The sequence below is a fragment of the Vulpes lagopus genome, chromosome 10 (assembly GCF_018345385.1).
Source record: "Vulpes lagopus strain Blue_001 chromosome 10, ASM1834538v1, whole genome shotgun sequence".
NCBI classification, from domain to species: Eukaryota; Metazoa; Chordata; class Mammalia; order Carnivora; family Canidae; genus Vulpes; species Vulpes lagopus.
Window position 1 is genome coordinate 89,801,264 of NC_054833.1, and position 26,698 is coordinate 89,827,961.

Here is a 26,698-nt window from a genome sequence, read left to right on the forward strand (position 1 = left end):
TTATTTAACAGTCCTCAGCCATTGCTGATCTTTTCAATTGGATGTGGCATAAACAAGTAAAAGAGACATATGATGCTTCATCTTGGGGGTAATGCTTTATTTTTAAAGGATTAAATGTGGGAAAAGATGAATTCTTTAAAATTTTGTATAGTCTCTTGTTTAAAAAAAAAAGTGATTATTAACCATTTAAGAAGGGTCATCTTTTGCCTAAAACTCTTGTGTAGAATATCTGAGAGAGATTTAAAGTTTGACTTTTGACCTGACACTTCTGCTGATGTGACAGTCCATGTACCGTGTAGTCACATACTGATGAGCTGAGCCATTGCAGTCCTTGACTTTTGTGGGTTCGCAGGTCCATGCAGCAGCCATCCTTCCTGGTGCCGTATATGCTCTGCAGGAATCTCCCATATGGCTTCATGCAGGAACTGGTGAGAACAACTCACCAGGATGAAGAAGTGTTCAAGCAGGTGAGGTTTTGTGAGTTTGCTGCTGAAACTTTTAGCCTAGGAGCTTCTGTGACAAGGCTTAATTTCTAAAGACACCATATTTTGAAAACTTCTAGGGCAGCCCGTGTAGCTCAGCAGTTTAGCGCCTCCTTTTCTTTTTCTTTTTTTTTTTTTTAAACATTTTGCTTACAAAGATGAATTGCAAGGGAGTTTTTTTTTTTTTTTTAATTTATTCATAGAGACACAGAGAGAGAGAGAGAGAGGCAGAGACACAGGCAGAGGGAGAAGCAGGCTCCATGCAGGGAGCCCGATGTGGGACTCGATCCCGGGTCTCCAGGATCACGCCCCGGGCTGCAGGCGGCGCCAAACCACTGTGCCACTGGGGCTGCCCGGTTCAGCTCCTCCTTTGGCCCAGGGCGTGATCCTGGAGACCCGGGATCGAGTCTCATGTCGAACTTCCTGTATGGGAGCCTGGTTCTCCCTCTGCCCCCGCCCCCCTCTCTCTGTGTCTCTTATGAATAAATAAAAATCTTAAAAAAAAAAAAAAAAGAAAACTTCTGTTTCACAATTTGAACATGCATGTGTTATTTGCTCAGAGAGATCTACCTGAACTTCTTTCTTGAGATAATCAGATTGACAGCTGCATTCAAATCATTTGTCTATTTCAAGCAGTCAAGCATAGAGCATTTTAACAAGTGCTAAGTGCTTGAGAGGTAAGAAGTATAAGGCCTTGTCCTTGATTTCAAGGAGCTTTTAACACAAGAATTCCAAGAGATGGCATAAGACACAATGTGCATTTGCCAGTTGAGTCATATTGAAAATTAGTTCTCCAAGTTTACAAAAAAGAAATTAGTAAACCAGCAACAAAGTTAGTTCAGTGCAGTCTGCATACCACACAGAATCTTTTGTCTTTTCATCACTAAACTGGGAATGATGTCTCCTATCTTGCTAATCACTTCTTTCTTTTTTTTTTTAATCACTTCTTTCTTTAAGTATCATAATTTTTATCTCACTGTGTGAAGTCACGTGAAAATGCAGATATGGGATATTTAGTAATAAAGTTATTTCTTTAGTCTCGAGGGTTTCTTCCGAGGTGAAACTTCGGCTTCCATTTGGTTGCGATCTTCCCACCTGTGTTGTGATGTGAGCGCTTTGTCACGGGAACTTTCGCACATGCAATTTCCCATGATGGAAGGATTTTTATGACATTTTCTTACAATTCACCATATGATTATTTCTTTCTATACAGAAGAACAGAGGCAATAGTGATAAACGATACGATTCCTTTTCATCTGTATTTATAACTAATATTATTCATAACTATTAATTCTAAAGCCTTTGAAATCTCAGGAATTGTGTTTTTAGCAGTTTCCAAAATATTGTAAAAGAAGAATCCCAAAGCAAAACTCCAAGTTAGTATCATGATTGTGTCAGGAATTCATCAACTACTTTTCTTAGGTGATAGTCTTGTTGCAGGAATACTCAAGGCAGCATAGTGAGCTTTTCATCTCTGGAAGAAGTAAACTCCGATGAAAATAGATAACTGTTGGGGCACCTGGGTGGTTCAGTCAATTAAGTGTCTGGCTCTTGATCTTGGTCATGGAATCAAGTCCTGTGTCAAGCTCCATGCTGGGCATGGAGACTACTTAAAAAAAGAAAAGAAAGAAAAGAAGTAACCATCTTGGAAGGTTTAAGTGGTGCCCTTTGTTGTATGTATGATGTGCATTAATTAGAATACTTGTCTGAGGCACCCAGTTGGCTCAATCAGTGGAGTGTGCGACTCTTGATCTTGGGGTTGTGAGTTTGAGCCCCACATTGGATGTGGAGATATCTTAAATAAAATCTTTAAAAAAATTAGAATACTTCCCCTATTATACAAGACATCATTTGAGGAACTCAGAGCTTTAGCTCTATAAAATCAGCCCAGTGATCAGCTAAAAGGTGTGTTACTCCTATTTTATTCATAAAGAAACTTACACAGAGGTTATGAAGTGACCTCTTTAAAAAAAAAAATTGAGATGAAATCCATGTAACATAAAATGAACCAATCCAAGGATGCCTGGATACTCAGTGGTTGAGCATCTGCCTTCAGCTCAGGGTGTGATCCTGGGTCCGGGGATCAAGTCCCACATTGAGCTCCCTTCAAGGAGCCTGCTTCTCTGTCTATGTCTCTGCCTCTCTCTCTGTGTCTCTCACGAGTAAATTTAAAAGAAATCTTTAAAAAAAAAATTAACTGGGCAGCCCCCGTGGCACAGCGGTTTAACAACGCCTGCAGCCCGGGGTGTGATCCTGGAGACCCGGAATCGAGTCCCACATCGGGCTCCCTGCATGGAGCCTGCTTCTCCCTCTGCCTGTTTCTCTGCCTCTCTCTCTCTGTGTCTCTCATGAATAATTAAATAATTTTAAAAATAAAAAAAAATTAACCAATCCAGTGCCATTTAGTGCATTCACAGTGTTGTGCACCCACTGTTTTTTTTTTTTTTTCCTTAGAGAGAGAGAGCCAGGAGGGAGAGGCAGAGAGAGAAAATCTTAAGTGGAACCCGTCTTGAGGCTTGATCTCATGACTCTGAGATCACAACCTGAGCTGAAATCAAGAGTCTGTCGCTTAACCAACTGAGCCACCCAGGCGCCTCCACTATTTCTTTCTAATCATAGTATTTTGATGGCTTTTCTGCCCCTCACTCCAGAACACTCCTCCTTGTCTGTCTTCGTGTTACCTTGTGGTTTTTTCTAGACAGAAAGGACAAGTGAATTGAAAACAGCATTTCACCTTTTTGTCTTAAGAGTTTGGCACATGTGAACTATTAAATCTATTTAACTATTAAGTCTTCTTTTAATATTGGAAATATTCACAGATAAATAAATAGAAATAAATAGCTGGAATTTAGGGTTCGAGATGAATACTTGTATTTTTTGTTGTTGCTCGAAGGTGTATATTTGAAAACAAGAGAGTCATTTAAAAAATGGAAGTCACACAAATAGTATAATGCTTGACTATTTGAAAAATATTATAGTTAGTAATACCTTGTCTCTTGTAAATGAAATCCTACCTGCCAAAGAGGGTAAGTCTACTAGAAAATGTAAAGATGTTTTGCTTTTTAGCATTCTGAGAAAAAAAATGTTGAGATTTTTCTAGATGAACCAATTATAAAATTTATTTTGATGATTTGAGTTGTATTTTTCTTGATTGTAATTTTGTCATTCCCCCATCCCTACGTGTAAGCTTTACCTATCCATTTTTAGCTTAGCTTCTGATAGCATGTTGTTACTTCTACCCTGATGGTTTAACTTGCAAAAACTGGTATGATCTCTTCCAGAGCTATCTTGTTATCTCAAGACACTCCACAGACACTTTGTAATCAGGGCACCTTTTTAATTTTTTTAAATCCTGTGTTCCTTAAATTACCAAGCTGCTCAATATGATGGGATGAAATTAGAAGGAAAGGGAATTTTTTAGATTTTCTGGTGGCTTTATAGAGCACTCCCATTTCAACTTGTTGGTATTCGGATTGTCAGCTGTTGTTTATACCATCTTCTACTTGATACTAGTCTTGAACCAACTCCCTAAATGAGTCAGTCAGTTAGTGCGTTGTGACATTGTAGATGAGCTGTGCGCAAATCTTGCATGGAGAAAACGTGCCCTGGTGTTGATGGTAAACATAAAAATAAATATGAGTGCCCATAAGCTCTGGCATCATACTAGTGTATTAATTATACCACAAATGGAGGTAAGTCGTTCTAGTCAAGTTTCTTTTTGCATTTTCAACATTTACCAGCTGTTTGCTTTACACAGAGGTTATGAAGAGGTTATGAATCGTAGTTACGATTAATATAATGATAATGATATCCATTACTGGTTTGTTTTTCTTGTTCTTTTCCAAATAAACACAGAAAGATGGAAAAGATCAGATGAAAGTGGGAAAGTGTGAAGAATTTTTTAAGATACTGATAGAGTTTCTTTACAGATTGTAGGTGCTTGGTAATCAGAAACCTATTTATTGCCAAGATAGAATTTAGTTGATTAGGATGAGGACCCCTGGGGACTCCTATAGTATAGACTCAAAAACTGTGAGTTTCTTCTGGTTAACTCCGAGTCCTTCCAGAGAATTAGGGCTCACCAGATCCTGTTACTTCTGGAAAAGTCAGCTATATTATTTTATGATTATCCTTGTCGAAGGATAGAGCCACACTCCATGGCTGGATACTAGACTCTTTTATAAACAAAACAGCTTTTCTTTGGGGGAAGGTAGAAATGCCTAGACATTCAGATTCAGCACTTTATTTAATATGCCTCCTGAAGTTTTCTGAAGTTTTCCTAAATTTACATTTCCGATCTTTTTTTTTTCTTACAGATCTTTATCCCCATTTTACAAGGCCTGGCTCTCGCTGCCAAAGAGTGCTCCCTCGATAGTGACTACTTTAAGTACCCCCTCATGGTAAACCTTTTCTTTTTCTTTAAGACATTCAGTATTCCAGCTGAATTGAGCATACACTTTTCTTTCAGGTAATCAGCCATGTATTCACATTTAAAACCTGAAAGTATTGTCTTAGCCATGTAGTGTTTGGTGTGCAGTGAGAGGCATCAGGGAAGAGCGGGAGCAGCCTAGGACAGATTCCACACCTGCGAGCCCTAGGTGGGAGAATCATTGCTGCAAGTGCCAGAATGCACTTTGCACTTTGCTTGACCATATAGCTCATGAGAATGATGCCACTTGCTGATATCCTTCTGATTCTCCTGGCAATTGGGCATACTGTAACTGGAATGAAATTTTGTTATTTAAAAAAACATGATTTTAAATGCAAGTAAAAAGGCAGACTTCTAGGGCACCAGGTGACTCAGTGGTTGAGCAGCTGCCTTCTGCTCGGCTCAGGTCATGATCTCAGGGTCCCAGGGTCGAGTCCTGCATTGCTCTCCCTGCAGGAAGTCTGCTTCTCCCTCTGCCTAGGTCTCTGCCAGTCTCTGTATTTCTCATGAATAAATAAATTAAAATCTTTTTTTTTTAAGATTTTATTTATTTATTCATGAGAGACACACAGAGAGAGAGAGAGAGAGGCAGAGACAGGGAGAGGGAGAAGCAGGCTCCATGCAGGGAGCTTGACGTGGGACTCGATCCCCAGTCTCCAGAATCACACCCTGGGCTGCAGGCGGCGCTAAACTGCTGTGCCACCGGGGCCGCCCTCTTTTTTTTTTTTTTTTTTGAAGACAGATTTAAACTAGGAAATGTAATCCAGCTTTATGCAATGACTTTCTACAGAAAAATCTCATAGCAATGTTCTTGTTCCCCTCCCCCATTTCCTTGAAGCTTCCTGTGGAAAGCAGACCTGCTCAGCTCCTTTAGGCACCTACAAGCATAAATTGTGGACAACCTTTGCCCCACATTCTCACGGAGGGCCTTGACTGCTGTGAATATACCAGAACCAGGCAGAAAAGATACTTTTCTGAATTGGCTTCCTGGAAATTTGGGGAGAAAAACACTTTGACGTCTGACTAAATATTTTTCACTCTAGAATATGAAGGAAAAGGGGCTCCTCGGTGGCTCAGTCTATTAAGCAGCTGCCTTGAGCTCAGGTCATGATCCTGGGGTCCTGGAATCAAACCCCACATTGGGCTCCCTGCTCAGTGGGGAAGTCTGCTTCCTCCTCTCCCTCTGCCTCTGTGATCTCTCTTGCTCACTTTCAAATAAATAAAATCTTTAAAAAAAAATAGAATATGAAGGAGAAAATATCAAAATACAAAATTAGCTAATGTAATGAATAAATATAATCTTGTATAAATTGAGGCCCTGGTTAAATCTATATTTTTACTTCGGTTGTTCCTTTTACTCTACTGACTTAACTCCATTTTACCATTAAATCAGTACTCACTGATGACCTAGGCTGTGCCAGATACTGGGAATGATTAGACAAGGCACCTCTCTACTAGTTGCTCCTGACCCACTGCTAACCTTAAGGCCACAAAAGCACAAATCATCACACCATGATAAATGCTAACACAGAGGTATACACAAAGGGTGCATGTCTCAGTTTTAATCAAAATGGAGCTAAGAGACTTAGATAGTGCTGGGAAATTAGAAGGCAAAAAAATAACTTTGAATGGATGTATGTCTGGGCTTTTCCTACTGCCCATGCCATTCGAGTTTCTAATAAAATTGTGTTGATCCCTATGCATTATTCTGTGTGTGCCAGATGAAAGGAAGTGAAGCCATCTGATTGTTTGAGCTCAGTGATGAAATATTTGAGTGCACATTAATTATCAGCAGATGATGTAGATGTTCCTTCACAGAATTGTTAGCTTTTCTGTTGCAGTCTAAACTGGCTCGATGTTTCAGCTTTTGGGTCAGATATCAACAAAATGTTCTTCTTGGTCAAAAGACAAAGGCCTCCATTATGACAGACAATAGTTTTATTTTGTACCATTATTGATGCTCATACAGCCGAGGGAGTGCAGTACACGGAAGGACAATGGGAGCAGGAAGAGGAAGACCACTGGAGCTAGAGTCAGAAACAACTGTGATTATTCTCTGGCTCAGTGCATCCTAATGCTGTCATACCCTGGGATTACCTGCAGATTTTTTTAAAACACCTGATGCCTAGCTTCCCACACACTGTGATTCTGTACATTGTGGGTGTGGTGAGGATGCGGCCTGGCATTGGGCCTTCCAACCTCCCCCGGTGATCTTAATGGACAGCACGGTTTGAGAACCCCTGCACTGCTCAGTGAGAACCTTTCCTTCTCAGAGGCACCTCAAAGACATGTCAGTGCCTAAATGCACTGACTCAGAAGCAGCTTCCGTTGGCTGGCTCGGGAATTCTGGTGGTTATGTTCACAGCACAGAAAATTAAACTCACTCTTTGGTTGGAATACACGAGCTGTGTTAAACTGTATTTATGTCCCTAAAAGCTCTTTTTCTTGATTCTCTAATGTAAAAATGATTGGAGCTCCAAAGAAAAATGTTGGAGTTGTCAAAAATATCAGAGCTCTTGAAACCAAGTAATACTTTTAAACATGTGCTGAATTTGGTAGCTTATTAGGTAGTAATTATTTATAGTTTAGCACTGGCAAGACTAGCCATCTAGAGTTTATGAAGCATATCTTTGACATGGAAAGATGTTATGTGAAAAAAATCACTTTTTGTAAAAATATATGCATTGATTTCGATGTGTATATGTACAAAAATATGTCTGGAAATCTGTAAACCAAGATATCAGTAGAGGTTATCTCTTAGGGTAAAGTTTATGGGTGATTCTTAGTTACATTTTGTATTACTGTTTTATCTGAACATTTTTTTATGATGTGCAGGTGTTAACTTATCAGAAAAGCAGTAAAGCTGTTAGTATTTTGGAAGGAATGTATATGTATTTATAACAGCATTAAAGCTGTTCCTTGGTGTTGCACATAGCAGTCAGTTTAAGATGGAATACATTTAAATGACACTTTCTGATCATAAATAAATAGATAAATCAATAAATGACACGTCTGATCTTATTTCTAGGCTTTAGGTGAGCTTTGTGAAACCAAGTTTGGGAAGACGCACCCCGTGTGCAATTTGGTGAGTGCTTCCCTGCTGGACTTGCACATATTCAATGAATGTGTAACTCAGAAGATATCCCTTTAAAGTAACGTTATGTGAAAAAACAGCCCTTAGAGGACATTTTAGATTAGAAGCAGGTAACACGTCTGGGTGGCTCTCAGTTAAATTGGTTAACCCTGTGTGTGTTACTGTGTAAGATGAAGTTATTTATTTTCTTCTGTGATTTTTGTACAAGTATTATGCAACTAGGGGAATAAATCCTATGGGAAAATTTACTTGAGTCCTTTGATAGTGTAAAAATAGTTCATCTGAACTCTATCAAAGAGCTTCTCGAAACATCAGAATTAAAAGACTATCTTGTGAAAAAAAAAAAGAAAAAGACTATCTTGTGAAAATGTAGAGGATTTGGAGGCTTTTCCTCCTCCATCTGAGATGAGAAAATACCAACAGAGATCCTAGGATTCTAGCACATTTGCAAGCTTTGGGTTTTTGTGTTAACCATCAGCCATTGTACTGATGGCTGAGAACCAGCTGAACAGGTTGACTGTTGAGAGCTCTGTTCATGACATTTTTCCCTCACTTGCCGGCTTAGTAGTTTGACTCACTTCTATTTTTTGCGCAGGTGGCTTCTTTGCCCTTGTGGTTGCCGAAATCCTTAAGCCCTGGCTCTGGGCGGGAGCTGCAGAGACTGTCTTATTTGGGAGCTTTCTTTAGCTTCTCAGTCTTTGCGGAAGATGACGTAAGTACAGTGGCCATTTGGACTTTGCTGCTCTTATGTTCAGATTCCTTCCCAAACAAACATTATATATCAATTTTCCCCTTCTTTTTGCAGGCTAAAGTGGTTGAAAAATATTTCTCAGGGCCTGCCATTACCCTGGAAAACACTCGCGTGGTCAGCCAATCACTGCAGCATTACTTGGAGCTGGGAAGGGTAGGTGTTTGGTAAATGAATTCAAAGGACAAGTAACAGAGAGTTGTATATATATAACCTGTGTCTTGAGTAATACCTGCCACAACAGTGCTATGTGGTATCACTGGGCACTGGTTCTGAGGCTAGTGGCCATGCTCTGTCTCTAGCCTCTCTCTCTCATAGGCTTGTAAAACCTAAGAGTGAGCGAGTGCTGTTAGTTTGCACATACTCCTTGATGACTCATGTGTCCCAAGTATAGATTGATAGTCTTAAGTCCTGAGACTTTCAGCAGCAAAATTATGGGCTAATGACGTATAGTTAAGGTAATTTTGATCCTGTCCTGAAAAGACCATAGCAAGGGCCATTTTATTAAAACTATAACTACCTGCCTCCCCCACTCCAGACAGAAGGGGGGGAAGAAGCCTCACTGTTCTTGAAGTCAAAAGGAATAGTTTTTAAAATTGAGTCTTAATTTTTTTTTCTTCTTTTCTAAAATAAATTCCAGCAAGAGCTTTTCAAGATTCTGCATAGTATTCTGTTAAACGGTGAGACCCGTGAGGCCGCTCTTGGTTACATGGCAGCTGTCGTCAATGCCAATATGAAGAAAGCACAGATGCAGGTAGGATTCCAAAAGACTTCTTTTATTGATTCACTAAATTCATTCATCTAACATGTACTTACTCGGTACCAACCAGGTATTGTTCTAGGAAATGGAGACACTATATATTGAGCAGGATAGAAGGACTTCCTACCTCTGTGCCACCTATGTTCCAAAGGCTAAATGAGTAGACGTATAAATATATTATTTCAAGGGCACCTGGGTGGCTCAGGCAGTTAAGCTTCTGCGTTTGGCTCTGGTCACAATCCCAGGGTCCTGGGATTGAGCCCCGCATTGGACTCCCTTCTTGGCGGGGAGCCTGCTTCTTCCTCTCCCTCTTCTGCTCCCCCTGCTTGTGCTCTTTCTCCCTTTCTGTCAAATAAATAAAATCTTATAAATATATTATTTCAGGCAATTGTAAAATCTGTGAAGCAAATAAAGCAAGGTAGAGGACTCGAGAATGACCATGGAAGTACCAGAAGGAAGGTACAGGAGTGATTTTTGATCAAGTGGTAGGGAAGATGCCTTTAAAGAGGTGATGTTTGATCAGAGACCTGCTGATGTGAAAGTCAGCCATTACAAGGCTGGGTAGAGTTTTCTAGACACATGTAAGGCACCAAGGTGAGAATGATCTAGCTTTGGAACAAACCCCACACGCAGACTTCAGTGGCTGGAGGGTAATATACAGGAGGGAGAGTGGCGAGTCATGGGCTAATGGAGCAGGCAGTGGCTTCATCAGGTGGGGGCTGACATGCTGAGAACTGCAATGAGAAGCCACTAGGGGGGGGTTGCAGAAAGGAAACCACCAAATATACTGTATGGAGAATGGACTAAGGTGGGAGGAGGGTCAGAAGCAGACCTGAGGAGACCAGTTACAAGGTTAAAAGTGTATCAGATCTGGTGAGGAACAATAGCCTGGACTTACTTTGCAAGCACAGAGAAGTTAAAAGGGCATCTTTCCTATGTTACTAAAAAGTAATGGTGAATGATGTGACATTTCTACTCAGAAAAAGAAAAAAAGTATAGAGAAGAGATCACCTGGGTTTCCTGCTGGCCCCAGCTACCATTTCCTGATGGTGGGACCATAGACATTTATTTGTGCCTCAGTTTCCTACATGCTAAATGGGGGTGATAATGGTACCTAACTCTGGGTTTACTATCCATAATGCTGTTGAACAGTGCCTGGTGCACCATGGACACACAACTAATGGTAACTACCATCATTATAATTGTTATGTTATTAATATAGGACTTCATTAATGATGTGGACCAGAAAAACTGCTGGTGGTGCTGAGTGAAACTAGGGTTTTGATGTTCTTGATGGGAAATAAAGAAGAGAAAGGAAGCAATATTTACTGTGTTTCTGCTTAGTTAATTTTGAAGATCTTGGGCGAATCATTTAACTCTCTGAGCCTTAGTTTCTCCCTCTGTAAAATAAACAGTATCACAGACTTCCAAGGTCTTTCCAGAGATTCAGTAAACATATTAAATGCTTCACAGAGGATTTCTACTCCATGAGAGGGCACCTGCTGGGAGAATGGTAACAGTGACCATATATGTCCTCTCGCCAACTTTGGGATGAATATCTGGTCTCCTTTTTTATAAAGTTGTGCCAAAATTTCCATTTAAATCATTATTCTAGGGCAGCCCTGGTGGCTCAGCGGTTTAGCGCCGCCTTCGCCCCAGGTTGTGATCCTGGAGACCCGGGATCGAGTCCCACGTCGGGCTCCCTGCATGGAGCCTGCTTCTCCCTCTGCCTGTGTCTCTGCCTCTCTCTCTCTCTCTGTCTCTCTGTCTCTCTCTCTTTAATAAATAAATAAAATATTAAAAAAATAAATCATTATTCTAAATATCTTTTTTTCATAATCCACAGACAGATGATAGATTGGTATCTACAGATGGATTCATGCTGAATTTCCTTTGGGTGCTGCAGCAGCTAAGTACAAAGATCAAGTTAGAGACGGTGGATCCCACGTATATATTCCACCCAAGGTGTCGGATTACTCTTCCTAATGACGAGACGAGAGTGAATGCGACAATGGAGGATGTGAATGACTGGCTGGCTGAACTTTGTGAGTGACATTGCTCATTGTGAGGTCATTAAAATGCTGCCCTTTTATTTAAAAACTTTTTGTAAACTTATTTTATTTGGATGCTAATGATTCCTCACAAATTATTATTTTCTCTTCAGAAAATGAATTTATGAGCCAGAGACACACAATAAAAATTAATGCAATAAAAAAGTTCTTATTTGGCTTAGCCAAAGTCAAATGGATACATAGAACAAGTAGAAAGAAATACTACTACTCAGAGTAAAACAAAAAAAGAAAGAAAGATAAAGAAATATAATAAAAATAATAGCAGAGACTTAATTATGATAAAGATTTTATATATAGCAATTAAACTTCTCATAAAATATTGCATAGATCTTGATGAATTTGTTCGTATTAAAATATGAATCTTTTAAAGGTATTACAATTGTTGATCTTTTTCCTTTCTATATTATAAAGCATGTTAATGACAGACATCAAAACCCTATGGTGTTTATTTTTTAAATATTATAAAGTCATTCATGGAATAGGATAGAGATTCCATGCTTACCAGGCAGCATCATGATCAGATGGGTGCATATATTACAGAAAAACATGTAAACTATAATAAGAAGTAAGTAGCTGATGAACAATAAAGTTAGTATTTGATTAGTGTCATTTGAATGGGTAGCCACTGATATCATCTTGGAATCATATCATGGACTAGTAAATTCCAGAAGAATCAATGGGTTAAACATTTAAAAATATATGTGTGTGTGTGTGTATACATGTGTGTATATACACATGTATACACATATTTTTATGTATATGTGTATGTATGTGTACATATTTTTATGTATACATGTGTATACACACATGTATATACATATATGAATATATGTATACACATGTATATACACATATATGCTTTATTTTATATACATACTTTATTTTATGTACATATGTGTATATATATAAAATAATACAACATGAAAACACCAGATAGAGGATTTGACTCAGCCATGAGGGAAATAAATTTATAATGATTTAGGAAATGAAGCATATCATCAGACAATATGTATATACAGTATCTTTTTTTTTTATTATTTTATTTATGATAGTCACACAGAGAGAGAGAATGAGAGAGGCAGAGACACAGGCAGAGGGAGAAGCAGGCTCCACGCACCGGGAGCCCGACATAGGACTTGATCCCGGGTCTCCAGGATCACGCCCTGGGCCAAAGGCAGGCGCCAAACCGCTGCGCCACCCAGGGATCCCCTGTATATACAGTATCTTAATAGATAAATGTTTTTTGTAGAGGGAGACAAAATGAATATGTAAAATTTAAAAATGGAGCAAAATATGTCATATGTTTAATAGAATCGTGTTTTTCAAAATGTAAAACTTTAATAAATGTATAAGGCCCAAACTAAATTCTACCAAGAGACAGTTTTTTTTCTTTTGGGAAAAAATGAAAACAGTGTATATCATAGAAAATAAAATATACTTGTTGAAAAATATACATACTAATAGGAATTAGATACAAATTGAAGGAAATTAAGATTACTATTGTATAACTGTAAATAATCCAAAAACAGGGGTACCTGGCTGGCTTAGTGGTGGAGCTTGCAACTCTTGATCTCAGGGTTGTGAATTCGAGCCCCACTTTGGGTATAGAGATTACTTAAAAATAAAATCTTTAAATAAATAAATAGATAATCCAGAAACAAAGTGATAAGATATTTACGGAGTTATGTTATTTTTCCTAGATGGAGACCAGCCTCCATTTTCTGAGCCGAAATTTCCTACAGAATGCTTTTTTCTTACCCTGCACGCCCACCACCTCTCCATTCTGCCAAGCTGCCGTCGCTATATCCGTAGACTGCGGGCTATCCGGGAGCTCAATAGGTATGTGCCTGATTCCATGTCCTGGGGTTGCCTGAGGAACCACCTGCTCTCACAAAGCAAGCAGTTCCATTGTGACCAGTAGATTTGAATGTGGGGAGTACATAGATTGCAGTGCAACATCTGCTTCTACTTCCACATCCATGGTCCTCAGTCGACCAGAGTTCTTTAGGTGGCAGAGTGACCCAACATTGATTTCTAAGAGTTCTCAACACTTGGAATGTGGTTACTAGGCTTCCATTAACTGAGCATGGTGTTGACCAGGAGGCCCTTTAAAGGATCTCCTGGATTCTAAGACCTATACTCCTTCTTCCCTGGATTCTGAAACAGTAACTCTAGTCTCCCTTAATGAATGAGATAATTTACTCCTGCCACCATGTAATTGCCTTTTTTGCATGTTGTCCTATAGCGTAAGGAACCCAGAATGGCCAGATAGTAGCCTCAGTTTCCAATTCATTAGCACCGTGTTTCTTAATCTAAGCATTTTCCCCCATGTACCAACACCTCCAAATATACAAATCACAGGAACAGGAAGGAAGCAAACACATTCTGAATAGGTCCCCTGGAATAATAATAGTGTAGCCACTGCATTTGGTCGAGGACCTATGTACACATCTGGCTGTGAGAAAAAGTATGTCATATCTACATCTGTAACTCCATTTCTGTATATCTGTCCTGATAGTCACCTGTTAGTGCTGATTCTTACTCTGTAGATACTTTAAGATTTTCTTCCTACATATATTTGTGTTGTTTCAAATGATTACACTTTTTTTCTGTGCCTTAGTATACTGGCTATAATTTCTGGTACAATCTTGAATAGAAGCAACTTTCTTGAAATTTTTCTGTTCTAATTTAATAGAGGAGAGTTTTTTTGTATATCCTCTATTGCCAGATGAAGAACATTTTCCATTATTTCTAGTATTTTTTTTTATGATAGTCACACACACACAGAGAGAGAGAGAAAGGCAGAGACATAGGCAGAGGGAGAAGCAGGCTCCATGCACCGGGAGCCCGACGTGGGATTCGATCCCGGGTCTCCAGGATCGTGCCCTGGGCCAAAGGCAGGCGCTAAACTGCTGCACCACCCAGGGATCCCTCTAGTATTTTTTTTTATTTCTAGTATTTTAAAAGTGTTTTATTCCTAACAGAAGTTGAATTTTAAAATGCTTCTATAGCTGTTAAGAGATCAGAAAATTTTTTCTCTATTCTGTTAATCTGGTTGAATTCTATCAACTAGTTTTCTGATAGTAAACCAGCTTCTCATTCCTGAAATGAATTCAGCTTTTATATTATTGCTTTTGTGACTCATTGGATATTTAGTTTGCTAATATTCTGTTTTAGCTCCATCCCTCATTGTGGTATGTCATATTTTACTGTTCAGTTCAAAATATTTTCTAATTTTTATTATTTATTTGACCTGTGGGTTATTGAAAAATATATTGTTGAAATTCTGGATTCTTGGGGGATTTGTCTATCTTTTGTTATTGATTTCTAGCTAAATTACATTGTGGTCAGAGGACGTGTTCCGATTTATATACTTTGAACTTTTTTGAAGTATGCTTTAGGGCAGCCTGGGTGGCTCAGCGGTTTAGCGCCGCCTTCAGTCCAGGGCCTGATCCTGGAGACCCAGGATCAAGTTCCACATCAGGCTCCCTGAATGGAGCCTGCTTCTCCCTCTGCCTGTGTCTCTGCCCCTCTCTCTCTCTCTATGTGTGTGTGTCTCTCATGAATAAATAAAATCTTAAAAAAAAAAAAAGAAATATGCTTTATAGCCTAACATGTAATGAGTAAATGTTCCATATAGACCTGAAAAGAGTATGCTTTCTGTGTGGCTTATTACACAGTCTCATATTTGTTGGCTAGGTCATATCTAATCGGTTTGTTAATCCTTTATTCAAATTTTTCTTCTATCTGCTGATTTTATCAGCTTATAATATCATTTGTTGAGAAAGGCTTATGTAATTTCAAACTGATTGTGAATTTGTCGGTTTCTTCATCTTGGAGCCCTGGCATCCCATCTCTTTTACTGCCTTTGGATGATCCATTTCAATGGTACCATTGACTGCTTTCACTCCCAACCCACTGTGGACAATCACTATTGTGCTTTGCAAAGATGTTGGTATTCCCCTCACCTGTGTATTTTCCAGTGCTGTGATACGAGACACTTCCTCTAGGATATGGGAGGCAAGAGGGTGTGTTTTGGGAAGAGAGATTGAGCCAGTCACACATGGTATATTAATATTAATATCTCAGTTTCTTAAACTTTAGATTCCTTCATCTAAATTATGTCAAGGGATACCAGGTGGCTCAGCTTCACTCAGCATTGACTTCACTGTCAATTCCCAGTTTGAGTCCACTAGCTGGGCACACATTTAAAACCCCTCTCAGCTAGTCATGATAATATTAAATCCAGGATCTCTGGTAGGTAAAACCGTGTCGATGAATTTAGTCCTACGTAGAAGGATGTTCACATGTTTCACTCTTGCTCATCAAGCATCTCCAGGATCCATTCCACATACACACCCACATTCTGCCACTACAATTGTGGTGGGTAGAATAACAATGTCCCAAAGATGTTCAAGTCCCAGCCCATAAAACCTATAGATCTGTTACTTTCCATGGTAAGGAACAAGAATGTGGGAGGGAAGTTATAATTGCAGGTGCTCTGAAATCTACAGCAGTTTGAAAAAACAGATTTGTCGCCACACTTGTGTCATGACCACCCAGTTGGAAGCCGGACAAGGCTGCCTTGCACTTTTCCTCATTGTTCCACTACCTGTTCCATGTGGCTCCCTAGAGGCAGGCTGTCAGGCCAGTCTGCCATCCCACAGTGCTTCGGAGCACCTACCAGTGCCATCTCCTCCCCATTTGCTGCATAGATACGCACCCCTCCGCAGTCTCAGTGGCTGCAGTCATTCTGTCAGATCATCAGTTTATGAAAGTGAAGTCTGTACCTGGAGTTCTCCTTTGAACCTGACCAGAGTTCATCCTGATGGTAGAGCCTCTGTTATTGTTTGAGGCACAATTCCACCACCACTGTGCTCCAGAAAAACTGTGTGGCTGCTACTCCCCAGGATTCACTTCTGCCTTCAGTGAGGGTTTACCTCTGGATGGAAGCTAGGTCATGGGCAGATTCACCGCCAGCAAGGGAGTCTGGGAAAGGGTAGTTTCAAAAAATTCACCAACTTCTAGTTTTCTATACATTGTCTTGATAGAGATAATTTGAAATAGCATTAAGTCAGCCAGTCTTTATATGCAGCATATGGCCTAACTGGCAGGTGATATTTGAGCAGGCAGCTGAAGAAAGTAAAGGATCAACCTACAAAGATAATCTCAGAGAAGAGCATTCCACGTGGAGTGGAACGATTGCAGAAGAGGAAAAGGAACTGCCATTGTTGAACTAGCCTTTGGTTTTGGGATAATTGGCCGGGCAGAAAAACCTTGAATTTTCATGAAGGATTTCTTTTTCTCCCTCCCAGGGAAATAAGGAAATGATGAATTTCTTTCCAAAAGAAATTACTATATTTCATTAAATCTAAAGTACCATCAATTTTAAGACACTCATTATATTAGGAACCAGTAAGAAAGAAAAATTCTGCCAATTGTAAGAAATACTGTGACTTTAAAGATGCTAAAATGTGGGAGGAATTGTGTATAAGAGAGTCACCAGAATGGTCAAAATGAACAGATAAGATGGATCCGTGTGTCTTCTTGTGTTTGACTGTCAGTCTTTGGTTTCAGAACTGTGGAAGATTTGAAAAATAATGAAAGTCAATGGAAAGATTCCCCACTGGCAACCAGACACCGTGAAATGCTGAAGCGCTGCAAAACTCAGCTTAAGGTTTGTAAAGTTAATTGAAGTCATTATAAATCAGCCTCATAATAGCAATTGTCCTACCAGAATGTGTGCCTTGAGTGAGCCATGTAGCATCCTTTTTCCTCATTGTTCTTTCCCCTGAAGATAAAACACAGCACTTTCAAACTTGTTGGTAATGTCACCTGGGTCTACATATAGTATTTAAATCAGGACAGAATCAGCAGGTGCTTATGCCAGTGACAAGATGAATTCTTTCTGGTTTTGTCATTACCTGCCTTTCTCACCTTTCTGCAAGATCTTCCCAGCCCCGTGACCAAAAACGCACAGGCGCCAGCCAGTGTGCCAGCCATGTATTTTACAATATGTGACCAAGTGGACTCGAGGCAGTGGGAAGACCCCCGCCCCTACGTTCCTTCGTCCCTCAATCTTCATTTGTCATTAGAAATGATCCACTGCACAGAACCTAACTGTAGACACTGGTGAGACTCAGCTACAGATAGATGCTGGGCAAAGGCTGTACAAGGAAGGGAGTGTAGACAGCAATTTTATGTATTTTTTATATGTTTTTGTTCAAATTATAAAACTGAATATTAGCTGGTTCTATTTTCTGATAATTAGTAGGAGGAGGGATGCCTGGGTGGCTCAGTGGTTGAGTGTCTGCCTTCTGCTCAGGGTATAATCCCGGGGTCCCAGGATTGAGTCCCACATCAGGCTCCCTGCTTGGAGCCTGCTTCTCCTCCCTCTGCCTATGCCTCTGCCTCTCTCTCTCTCTCTCTCTCTCTCTCTCTATCGTTCATAAATAAATAAAATCTTTAAAAAAAAATTAGTAGGAGGATATGTGGACATTTTAACTTCTGTTTCTGGTGCAAGTTAAGATAGATATGTCTTGTTTACTAATAGACTAGACCTGCTTGGAATGCAGGATAAACCAGGGGCCCTTTTCTGGGGTTTGTAGACCCCCTTAAGCACCCCACAGGACATGTTGGAAGGGCAGGGAAACCGGTTAAACTGATGTTCCAATGCATGCATTTCCTTCTCACAGCTGTCCTCTGAGGCGTGGGACCCTCAGTGGACAAGTGTTTTTTGCCCAGGGACAGCTTGTAAGTGGTCATCTGGAATTCAGATGCAGATTTGTCTGGCCTCTTTCCACTAACCATCTCTGACATCAAAGCACCTCCCCAATCAAGCATGTCCCCCAGTCAAGCTATTTAAATATAATGGTAATAACTACTTTTTTGAGCCTTTACTGTGTGCTCCATGACCAGCATATTATAGCTAGTTAGAGATGAAGCTCAAGAAAGCCTTAGAACCTTGACTTTCCACCTCCTGGCCCATTTCCTGGCCAGTCAATGTTGCAGGCGCTTGGCTACCAACTAATCTGTGGGTGGGGGCGTGCCTCCTTCCACAGAAATTGGTGCGGTGCAAGGCCTGTGCTGATGCTGGTTTACTTGATGAGAGCTTTCTGAGAAGATGTCTGAATTTTTATGGCCTTCTCATCCAGCTGCTGCTCCGCATCCTGGACCCCGCCTATCCCGAGTGAGTGTGCCACCTTCCCCTTCACCTCCTCTCTCCCCTTTTAGGCTGTGTCGTCTTCTCTGTCCTGCAGTCAATAGCCAAAATCCCAAATCCTTACATTATCAAGAGTCCATTCTTCAATTTCTAGACTGTACTTGTATAGGTTGCAAAATTAGTAAATATTAATGTGTTTTCCCAGTAATTACAATAAGAAGGGAGTGTTAGCACCTATTAGTTTAATTTTGGCCTCTTCCTTTTTACAAATTGGCAAGAGATTGACAGAAGAGGAAATCTATAAATTGGAAACTAAAACCAAGAGATACAGGATATTAGGTCCTCTTAAGCACTGGGTCCAGGAAAATACCAACCAATTATTATTGGTTAATTGTTACTGTAAAATCTCTGGGTCCCTGATGTTGATGAGGTTGGCCAAAGGCCCTCTACAGGGGTAGAAAATATTATTTAAAGTATATATGCAGCACTGTTGTCTCAAAAAAGTTTGAGTTGCATAAAGTGACCAAGTATCACCATTCTATGTCCTTATTTTATTACCTTAACCATAGCAGAAAATAAATAAAAAGAGAAAACTCTCCTGCACATCCTAGTGTATCCACTGCCTTCATTCTGCCCTGTTCATTTCAGATTCTGGTCTCCTGGCCTGTAAGAGATTTTCCCCCAATAAAATACTTATTTGTAACAGCCGCGTAATAATCCTTATAGTTTCAGGTGCTGTGATTTTGATTTGTAATTTGTGCTTTTATTCTCTTTGACAGTATAACACTGCCTTTAAACTCCGATGTCCCCAAGGTATTTGCAGCATTGCCTGAGTTTTATGTAGAAGATGTTGCTGAATTTTTATTTTTTATTGTACAGTAAGTGCCTTTGATATACTCCATGGTTCTGATTTGTTTTTATACATAATGTGTATATTGTATTATGAACTGTATTGCAAGCCCTCCATTTTCTGCCTGAAATTTTTATGTAACTGCTGTAACCAAATGCTGCCTGGAGACTGGAAAAATAAATCCAACTGTGGCACCAAGCCAGTTCCAATAATATCTTCAAGACAGAAGGAGGATTAACAATGCTGATAAGAATATACTCTCTGAAAATTGAGTTGAATTTCTAATAATCAAGTACATGTTTCTGAGAAACAAAAGGAGCAAACAGTTTATAAATATCTAAGTGAACATTCAAAAGCCAGAAATACCCACATCTATATTTTGTACTAAAATTTTTCTCAATTATAACATTGTTGAAAGCTTACAAAGAAATGGTTTGAGTTTATAACTGACACTTGAGATTTTTTTTTTAATTAAAACACCTATCAGAAAAAATTTTTAGAGGTACCTGACTGGCTCAGTCAGTGGAGCATGTGATTCTTGATCTTGGGGTTGTGAGTCTGAGCCGCACATTGGGTATAGAGATTCCTTAAAAATAAAATCTTTAAACCAAAAAAAATTTTAAGTGTTTTCAGTAGTGAAGATCTTTTATGAGACTCACCTCATAATTTAATCATGGCTTTGGTTTATTTCCTAAAATAGTATAAGTTAATATAACATGCTCAGCCAGTAGACACAATAGATTTTAAATCTTTCTAGTTCTAAAGTAAACAGTCATTTGAAACTCAGCAAGTTGAAGAGAATTCAGTGTCTTGGCTCCTAGAACTATGGCCCCCCACTTCCCTGCTTGATGACCCCAGCACCCACCCAGCTAGAGTTTCTGAGAGCTTTATTTCTTGCTCTTCTTGCCTCTCTCCAGATACTCTCCTCAGGTGCTGTATGAGCCCTGTACTCAGGATATTGTGATGTTCCTCGTTGTGATGTTGTGTAACCAGAACTACATCCGAAATCCATATCTGGTGGCCAAACTGGTAGAAGTCATGTTTATGACCAACCCGGCTGTTCAGCCACGAACCCAGAAGTTTTTTGAAATGATTGAAAACCATCCTCTCTCCACCAAGTTGTTGGTCCCTTCACTGATGAAGTTTTATACAGGTAGGTTCTGAGTCTTTAGGTAGGCAAGGTCATCTAAAGCCAGTGGATGGAATTACACTAAATCTGGTAGCTAACATCCTGATGGCCACTTACAGGTATAACCTACTAATCCCACTGCTGGCAGAGCATGTACTGTTGGCTTATTTTTGCCTGAGTGGTGGAAATATCATACTGACCATTCTACACACTAGTGGCTTATGATGCAGCAGCATCCACTGTAAGCCAGATAAACTTTTAGGTACTTTTGTAATATTGTCATATAACTCATAGTTTCCAGAACAGGGTAAAACAAGGAACTTTAAAAAAAGGTTTAATTTTCAACCCCGCTCAAATCAATGGAATCAGGATATCAGGGAATCTTCTCTCATTCACTCAATCTACACATATTTGTTGAGTGTCTGCTGATAGCCAGGCACTGTTCTAGGTGCTGGGTTACACTGGTTAAACAGATTGAGAACACATTAGACACTCAGCAAGGAGGTCCTCCACTTCTGGGTGAATTGGATTCCAGATTTTTAGGCTTTATTTGGCTTTTGAACTACAAATATATTTTCATAAAGCTGATTACCTTGGGACCTATTGACCTGTATGGTAGCAAAGGTATAAGATCATACTAATGCACAATTTCCTTCCAGTTTTTACATTTTACACGAAAGGAAGTGTGTCTTGTCTGTCTTGTCTTCTGTTGAACCTAGCACATTCTGGGCACCCAGTAAGTGTCTTTAGGGTTTAATAGGATGTACTTGCCATGCTCTGGGAAGAAACATTGGCTGTCCAAGAGTGCAGCCGTTTGCTGCTCACTGCAGAACAGCAGTTTGAGGATTCCTCTGTGTGGCAGCCATCAGTGACACATCCCTTCCCTGTTGACCAAGATTGTTCCTGCTCATTTGGAGCTGGTGCTGTCACCTCTGTCTTCACTTCTGAGGGTTCCAACAGTCTGTCTACTTCCTTTCTCCTTTGTCACTTTGCTTTGTAACATCCAGTAGTAGTTTCTGTGGGGTGTCTGACTGGCTCCGACTATAGAGCATGTGACTTATGATCTCTGGGTTGTGAGTTGGAGCCCCACACTGAGTGTAGAGATTACCTAAAACAAAAAAAGTTTCTTTTTTTTCCCCAGGCTTCTGATATCCTCTTAAACCTAAAGCAAGTAGACGAGTCCTTTAAAGTTTTGTTAACATCCTCACTTTGAAAACAGCAGAACGAACACTCCAGGGTAAAAAGCCTCTTCTTGGCTCCCCAATCCTCTTCCATTCCTTAGTCCTGGTAGGGGAGGACCTCTCTCCCAGAAATCAGGTACAAATGATAAGTTACATGTGTACAGGACAGGACCTCATTCAGTGTCTTGCACGTATCAGGATTACTTAAAGATAATTTTGCATTTCTTAAAATAACAGTAATGTCCCTCTTTTCACCTGTTATTTGTAAATTTATTTTTTAAGATGAGAATACTCAGTGCTAATAACATAGTTGTAGAGAACTACACTAACCTGCAAATGCCTAGTTCAGCTGGTGTGCAGAATCAGGGCAAGGCAGCTATGAGAATATAAGATGGTAAAACCTTCCTGGAAGGCAATTTGGCAGTCTACACCAAAAGCCCTTAAAGTATATATGTCCTATGTATCAGTCAAGGTCCAGTAAGGAAACCAGAAACATACCCATTATTTTATTTTATTTTTTTTATTTTTTTTTTTCATACCCATTATTTTAATAGAGTTTAAATACAGTTGACCTGAGGTGCCTAGGTGGCTCAGTCAGTTAAGCGTCTGCCTTTGGCTTGGGTCATGATCTCAGGGTCCTGGGATTGAGCCCCACGTAGAGTTCCCTGCTCAGCAGGGAGCCAGCTTCTCCCTTTCGCTCTGCTCCTCCCCCCCCTCCCAACTTGTGCTCTCTCACTCTCTCTCTCAAATAAATAAAATATTTTTAAAAAATATATAAGTAGGACAGCCTGGGTGGCTCAGAAGTTTAGTGCTTACCTTCAGCCCAGGGCATGATCCTGGAGACCTGGGATGGAGTACCACATGGGGTTCTCTGTATGGAGCCTGCTTCTCCCTCTGCCTGTGTCTCTGCCTGTGTCTCTGCCTCTCTCTCTCTGTCTCTCTCTCTCTCTCATCTCTCATAAATAAATAAATAAAATCTTTAAAAAGAAAAAAATATATATAAGTATAGTTGATCTTTGAACACCGTGGGAAGTTAGAGACACCCCCCATGCATCCAAAAATCCACTTTTACCATTTAACTCTCCCAGATTTAATTATTAACAGCCTACTGTTGACCAGAAGCTTTATCACTAGTATAAATAGTCAACATATCTGTATGTTGTATGTATTATACACTGTATTCTTATGGGAAAGTAAGCTAGAGGAAAGAAAATGTTACTAAGAAAATCATAAGGGAGGGCAGCCCTGGTGGCTTAGCGGTTTAGTGCCACCTTCAGCCCAGGGTGTGATTCTGGAGACCCGGGATCGAGTCCCACGTCAGGCTCCCTGCATGGAGCCTGCTTCTCTCTCTCTCTCTCTCTCTAATAAATAAATAAATAAATAAATAAATAAATAAATAAATAAATAGATTAAAATATTTTTTAAAAAAAGAAAATCATAAGAGAGGCACCTTTGGTGCAAGTCGTGATCCTGGGATCCTGGATTGAGCCCTGCATCAGGCTCCCTGCTCAGCGGGGAGTCTGCTTCTCTCCCTCCCCCTGCTGCTCCTCCTGCTTGTGCTATCTCTTTCAAATGAATAAAATCTTAAAAAAAAAAAAAGAAGGAAGAGAAAATGCGTTTACGGTCCTGTATATATATTGAAAAAAATGTGTTAGTGCAACCATGCAGTTCAGACCCATGTTGTTCAAGGATCAACTGTATAAGGAATTGGCCAAGTAGATACCGGAGGACAGAAAGGCAAATAAGAACTTTGATATAAGGCAGATTATAGGCTCAGGAAGCAATCATCATCTGTCTCCAGAGCTGGGGGAACCCAGAGAAGAGGCTGCAGTTAATAAAATCTAGCAGCTCGAATAAGGATGAGGACCAAACTGGACCTAGACCTTGGAGGAAGGACACTGGCCAGCTCATGTCTCTGAGGGGGTGCAGTCTTGCTAGTTCTGCAGCTGTGGAATGGAGCTGGAAACTGGAAGTTGCTGCTGCTAGGAGGAAGAACTGCTGGCAGGAGCAGCCTTCTTACTGCCAAGTGCCTGCTCTCCTTTAGTTTTCCAGTTCTCCCGCAGCGCCCCCTGTTGGCGAACCCAACTTGCAGAGTTCCTGCCCCCAGCCTTGCAAAGCCAAGTATAGAAGAGTGGATTGGGGGCTGAGAGACAGCAGCTAAATAAACGGCTCACTCTTTTGCACGTAAGCTTAATTTCTGGTAATATATTATGTGGGGATAATTATAAATGTGAGTGCATGTTTATAATGATATTCACAGCAGCATCATTTATAGTGCAGTATAGTGAAAATACTAAAAACAGCCTAAATTTCTTCCAGCTGTGGATAAATTAAGTAAATTACAGTTTATCCATAAAGTGGATGTGAAAATAATATGTTATTTACATTAAATGGTTAGGTAATAGTAAAGAAAATGTCAAGTAATGAAACAACATGTACTTTATAACCACATGTTGGTACACATCTATACAATAGAAAATGGTGTAGAAGAAGATATACCAAAATACTAACAGTGAGTTGGTTATTTTTGAATGGTAGAACTGTCCATGGTTTTATTTTTTTTCTTTTTAAGAAGTTATCTGAACGTACTCTGCAATAAATTGTATTGTTAGTATTAAAAACAAAAAATATTTAGTTAAATATATTTTATACTCAGTTGGTGCCCTGGACCTGTCACTATGGCTTATTTGGAATAAAGCATGGGGCTGGGGTATAGGTATATGCAAAGGGGTGGGCCTCTTCCTGGGAGACCAGTCCTGGGCCTGGCGGAGCCCCACTGGTAAGATCCCAGGAGGTCCTTTTCCCCTTTGCCACCAAGCGGTATGCCCTCTGGCCCTGAACCATGTTTGTGGTCCTAGAGGGATGATACCTATGCTAATAATAGCCACCACTTATGGAATCCTCACTAATCCTTTCATTTAATCTGCACAGCCATGTCAAGATGGGTGCTATAAATATCTTACAAATGAGCAACCCGAAGCTTAGGAAGGTTCAGAAGCTTGCTGAAGGTCAGCAGTTAGTGAGCAGCAGCAACCTCAGCAGGCGGACCTTTGCACAGGTGCTCCTGACTGCTACGCTGTTAACTGTGCTGGTCCTAGAGGACCAGTGCCCAGAGAGCCCTCCCGTAGTGGGACTACAGGCAGCCCTCAACTCATGCATCAGCCTGAGTTGACTTAGATCCTGTTGACTTAGATCCTGACTCTCAGATGTGAACTAGAGATGGGCATATGGATCTCCTCTTTTCTACCCCCAGGGAACATCCTAGCATAGGAAATGCGTAAGATCAATTTCGTGTTTCAAAAATTAAAATTAAGTTCCAAAATCAAGTGCTTTATTTGTACCAGCAGTCAGTTCCTTAAGGACCAACTCTCCCAACCTGGCTACTCAGAACTTGGAAGAACACTGATAACTAAGACTTACTTACAGACTTTTCTTCCCCAAGCAGATCCAAATCACCAGAGTCAGCATTAGCCCAAATAGATTCAATTGCTAAAGGCAGCCCCCGTGGCGCAGCGGTTTAGCGCCGCCTGCAACCTAGGGCATGACCCTGGAGACCCTGGATCAAGTCCCACGTCAGGCTCTCTGCATGGTGCCTGCTTCTCCCTCTGCCTGTGTCTCTGCCTCTCTCTCTGTGTGTGTCTCTATGAATAAATAAAAATAAATAATCTTTAAAAAAATATAAAAAGAATCAATTGCTAATTTTACATAAAGCTCCTACTGTGTGTCAGCACTGGTTTGGGTGCTAAGGCCTAATGGTGAAGATGTCAGAGTCACTGCTCTTGTGAGCCAGTCATTCTAGTTGGGAGATAGACATGAAGCCAATAAATAAGATACTTTCAGATAGGAGGGCATGATGCTCCTTTAAGAAGTGCAGTCAGGGAAGGTCTCTGAGATGGTGACTTTGGAGTAGTATTGGAGATGAGACAAAAGAGTGAATCATATGATTTCAGCCACACTGTGGCAGGCAGCCTGGACAGCAAGTGTAAAGGCCCTGAGGCCTGGGCAGCTTAGTGAATCAACAAGGTCATCACCTGTGTTAGGGAGCACAGTACACATCGGGGTAGCAAGGCCAGCCAGGATTTGGCCTCTTAAGAACTCGGACTTAGGAAGTAGAACTCGGGCTGCTACAGTTTTGAGGGAGCATGAGGAATGACATTTTTTAAATGTTGGGAGGGGTGTGTTTTGATAAGTAGTAAGTTAACAGTTATTACTTGACTTCTGTTATGCTCAGGATTTGGTACAGGTATTATGGGCAGTTTTGAGGATAGGAGAGGCTCTGTATCAGCCCTTCCAGTGTCTTTCTCAAGTAGACTTTGTTTTAAATCAGCTCTCTACACTTTAGTTCACACTTTTTTTTTTATATATCTATTTATTTCAGGGAGTGAAAAAGCACACACAAGCAGGGAGAGGGGCAGGGGGAAGAATCTTCAAGCAGACTCCTCACTGAGCACGGAGCCCGACTCAGGGCTCAGTCTCACCACCCATGAGATCACAATCTAAGCTGAAACCAAGAGTCGTTGGATGCTCAACCAACTGGGCCACCCAGGCACCCCAGTTCACACTTTTATACAGTTAATAAAATGACACTTAGTTCATTGTAAAGAAAGATTGACCTAATGAATATGCATAAGTGCTTTCAGGTTTTTGTATGATAGGTGTTAATTACCTTATTCCTCTTATTTTTAAATAATCTTTCTTGTTGCAAAAAATATGTTCTTTGCAAAATATAGAAAATACCAAGAAGAAAATAAAAGTTATCAATAGTCTCTGCAATCAGAATATCCATTAACA

At 40.2% G+C, this 26,698-nt stretch overlaps 1 protein-coding gene across 1 annotated transcript in view; it reads left to right on the top strand.

Moving 5' to 3' along the window:
* LOC121500946 (ubiquitin conjugation factor E4 B) overlaps positions 1-26,698 on the top strand; it is an 85,799-nt gene that overhangs the window by 39,532 nt on the left and 19,569 nt on the right. Inside the window, exons 11-22 of the mRNA XM_041773036.1 lie at positions 353-467; positions 4,799-4,882; positions 7,940-7,996; positions 8,601-8,717; positions 8,811-8,909; positions 9,394-9,507; positions 11,360-11,558; positions 13,286-13,424; positions 17,163-17,262; positions 18,647-18,774; positions 19,527-19,625; positions 20,515-20,750. Coding sequence (XP_041628970.1) covers positions 353-467; positions 4,799-4,882; positions 7,940-7,996; positions 8,601-8,717; positions 8,811-8,909; positions 9,394-9,507; positions 11,360-11,558; positions 13,286-13,424; positions 17,163-17,262; positions 18,647-18,774; positions 19,527-19,625; positions 20,515-20,750 — 1,487 coding nt within the window. The remainder of the gene's footprint in view (positions 1-352; positions 468-4,798; positions 4,883-7,939; positions 7,997-8,600; positions 8,718-8,810; positions 8,910-9,393; positions 9,508-11,359; positions 11,559-13,285; positions 13,425-17,162; positions 17,263-18,646; positions 18,775-19,526; positions 19,626-20,514; positions 20,751-26,698) is intronic.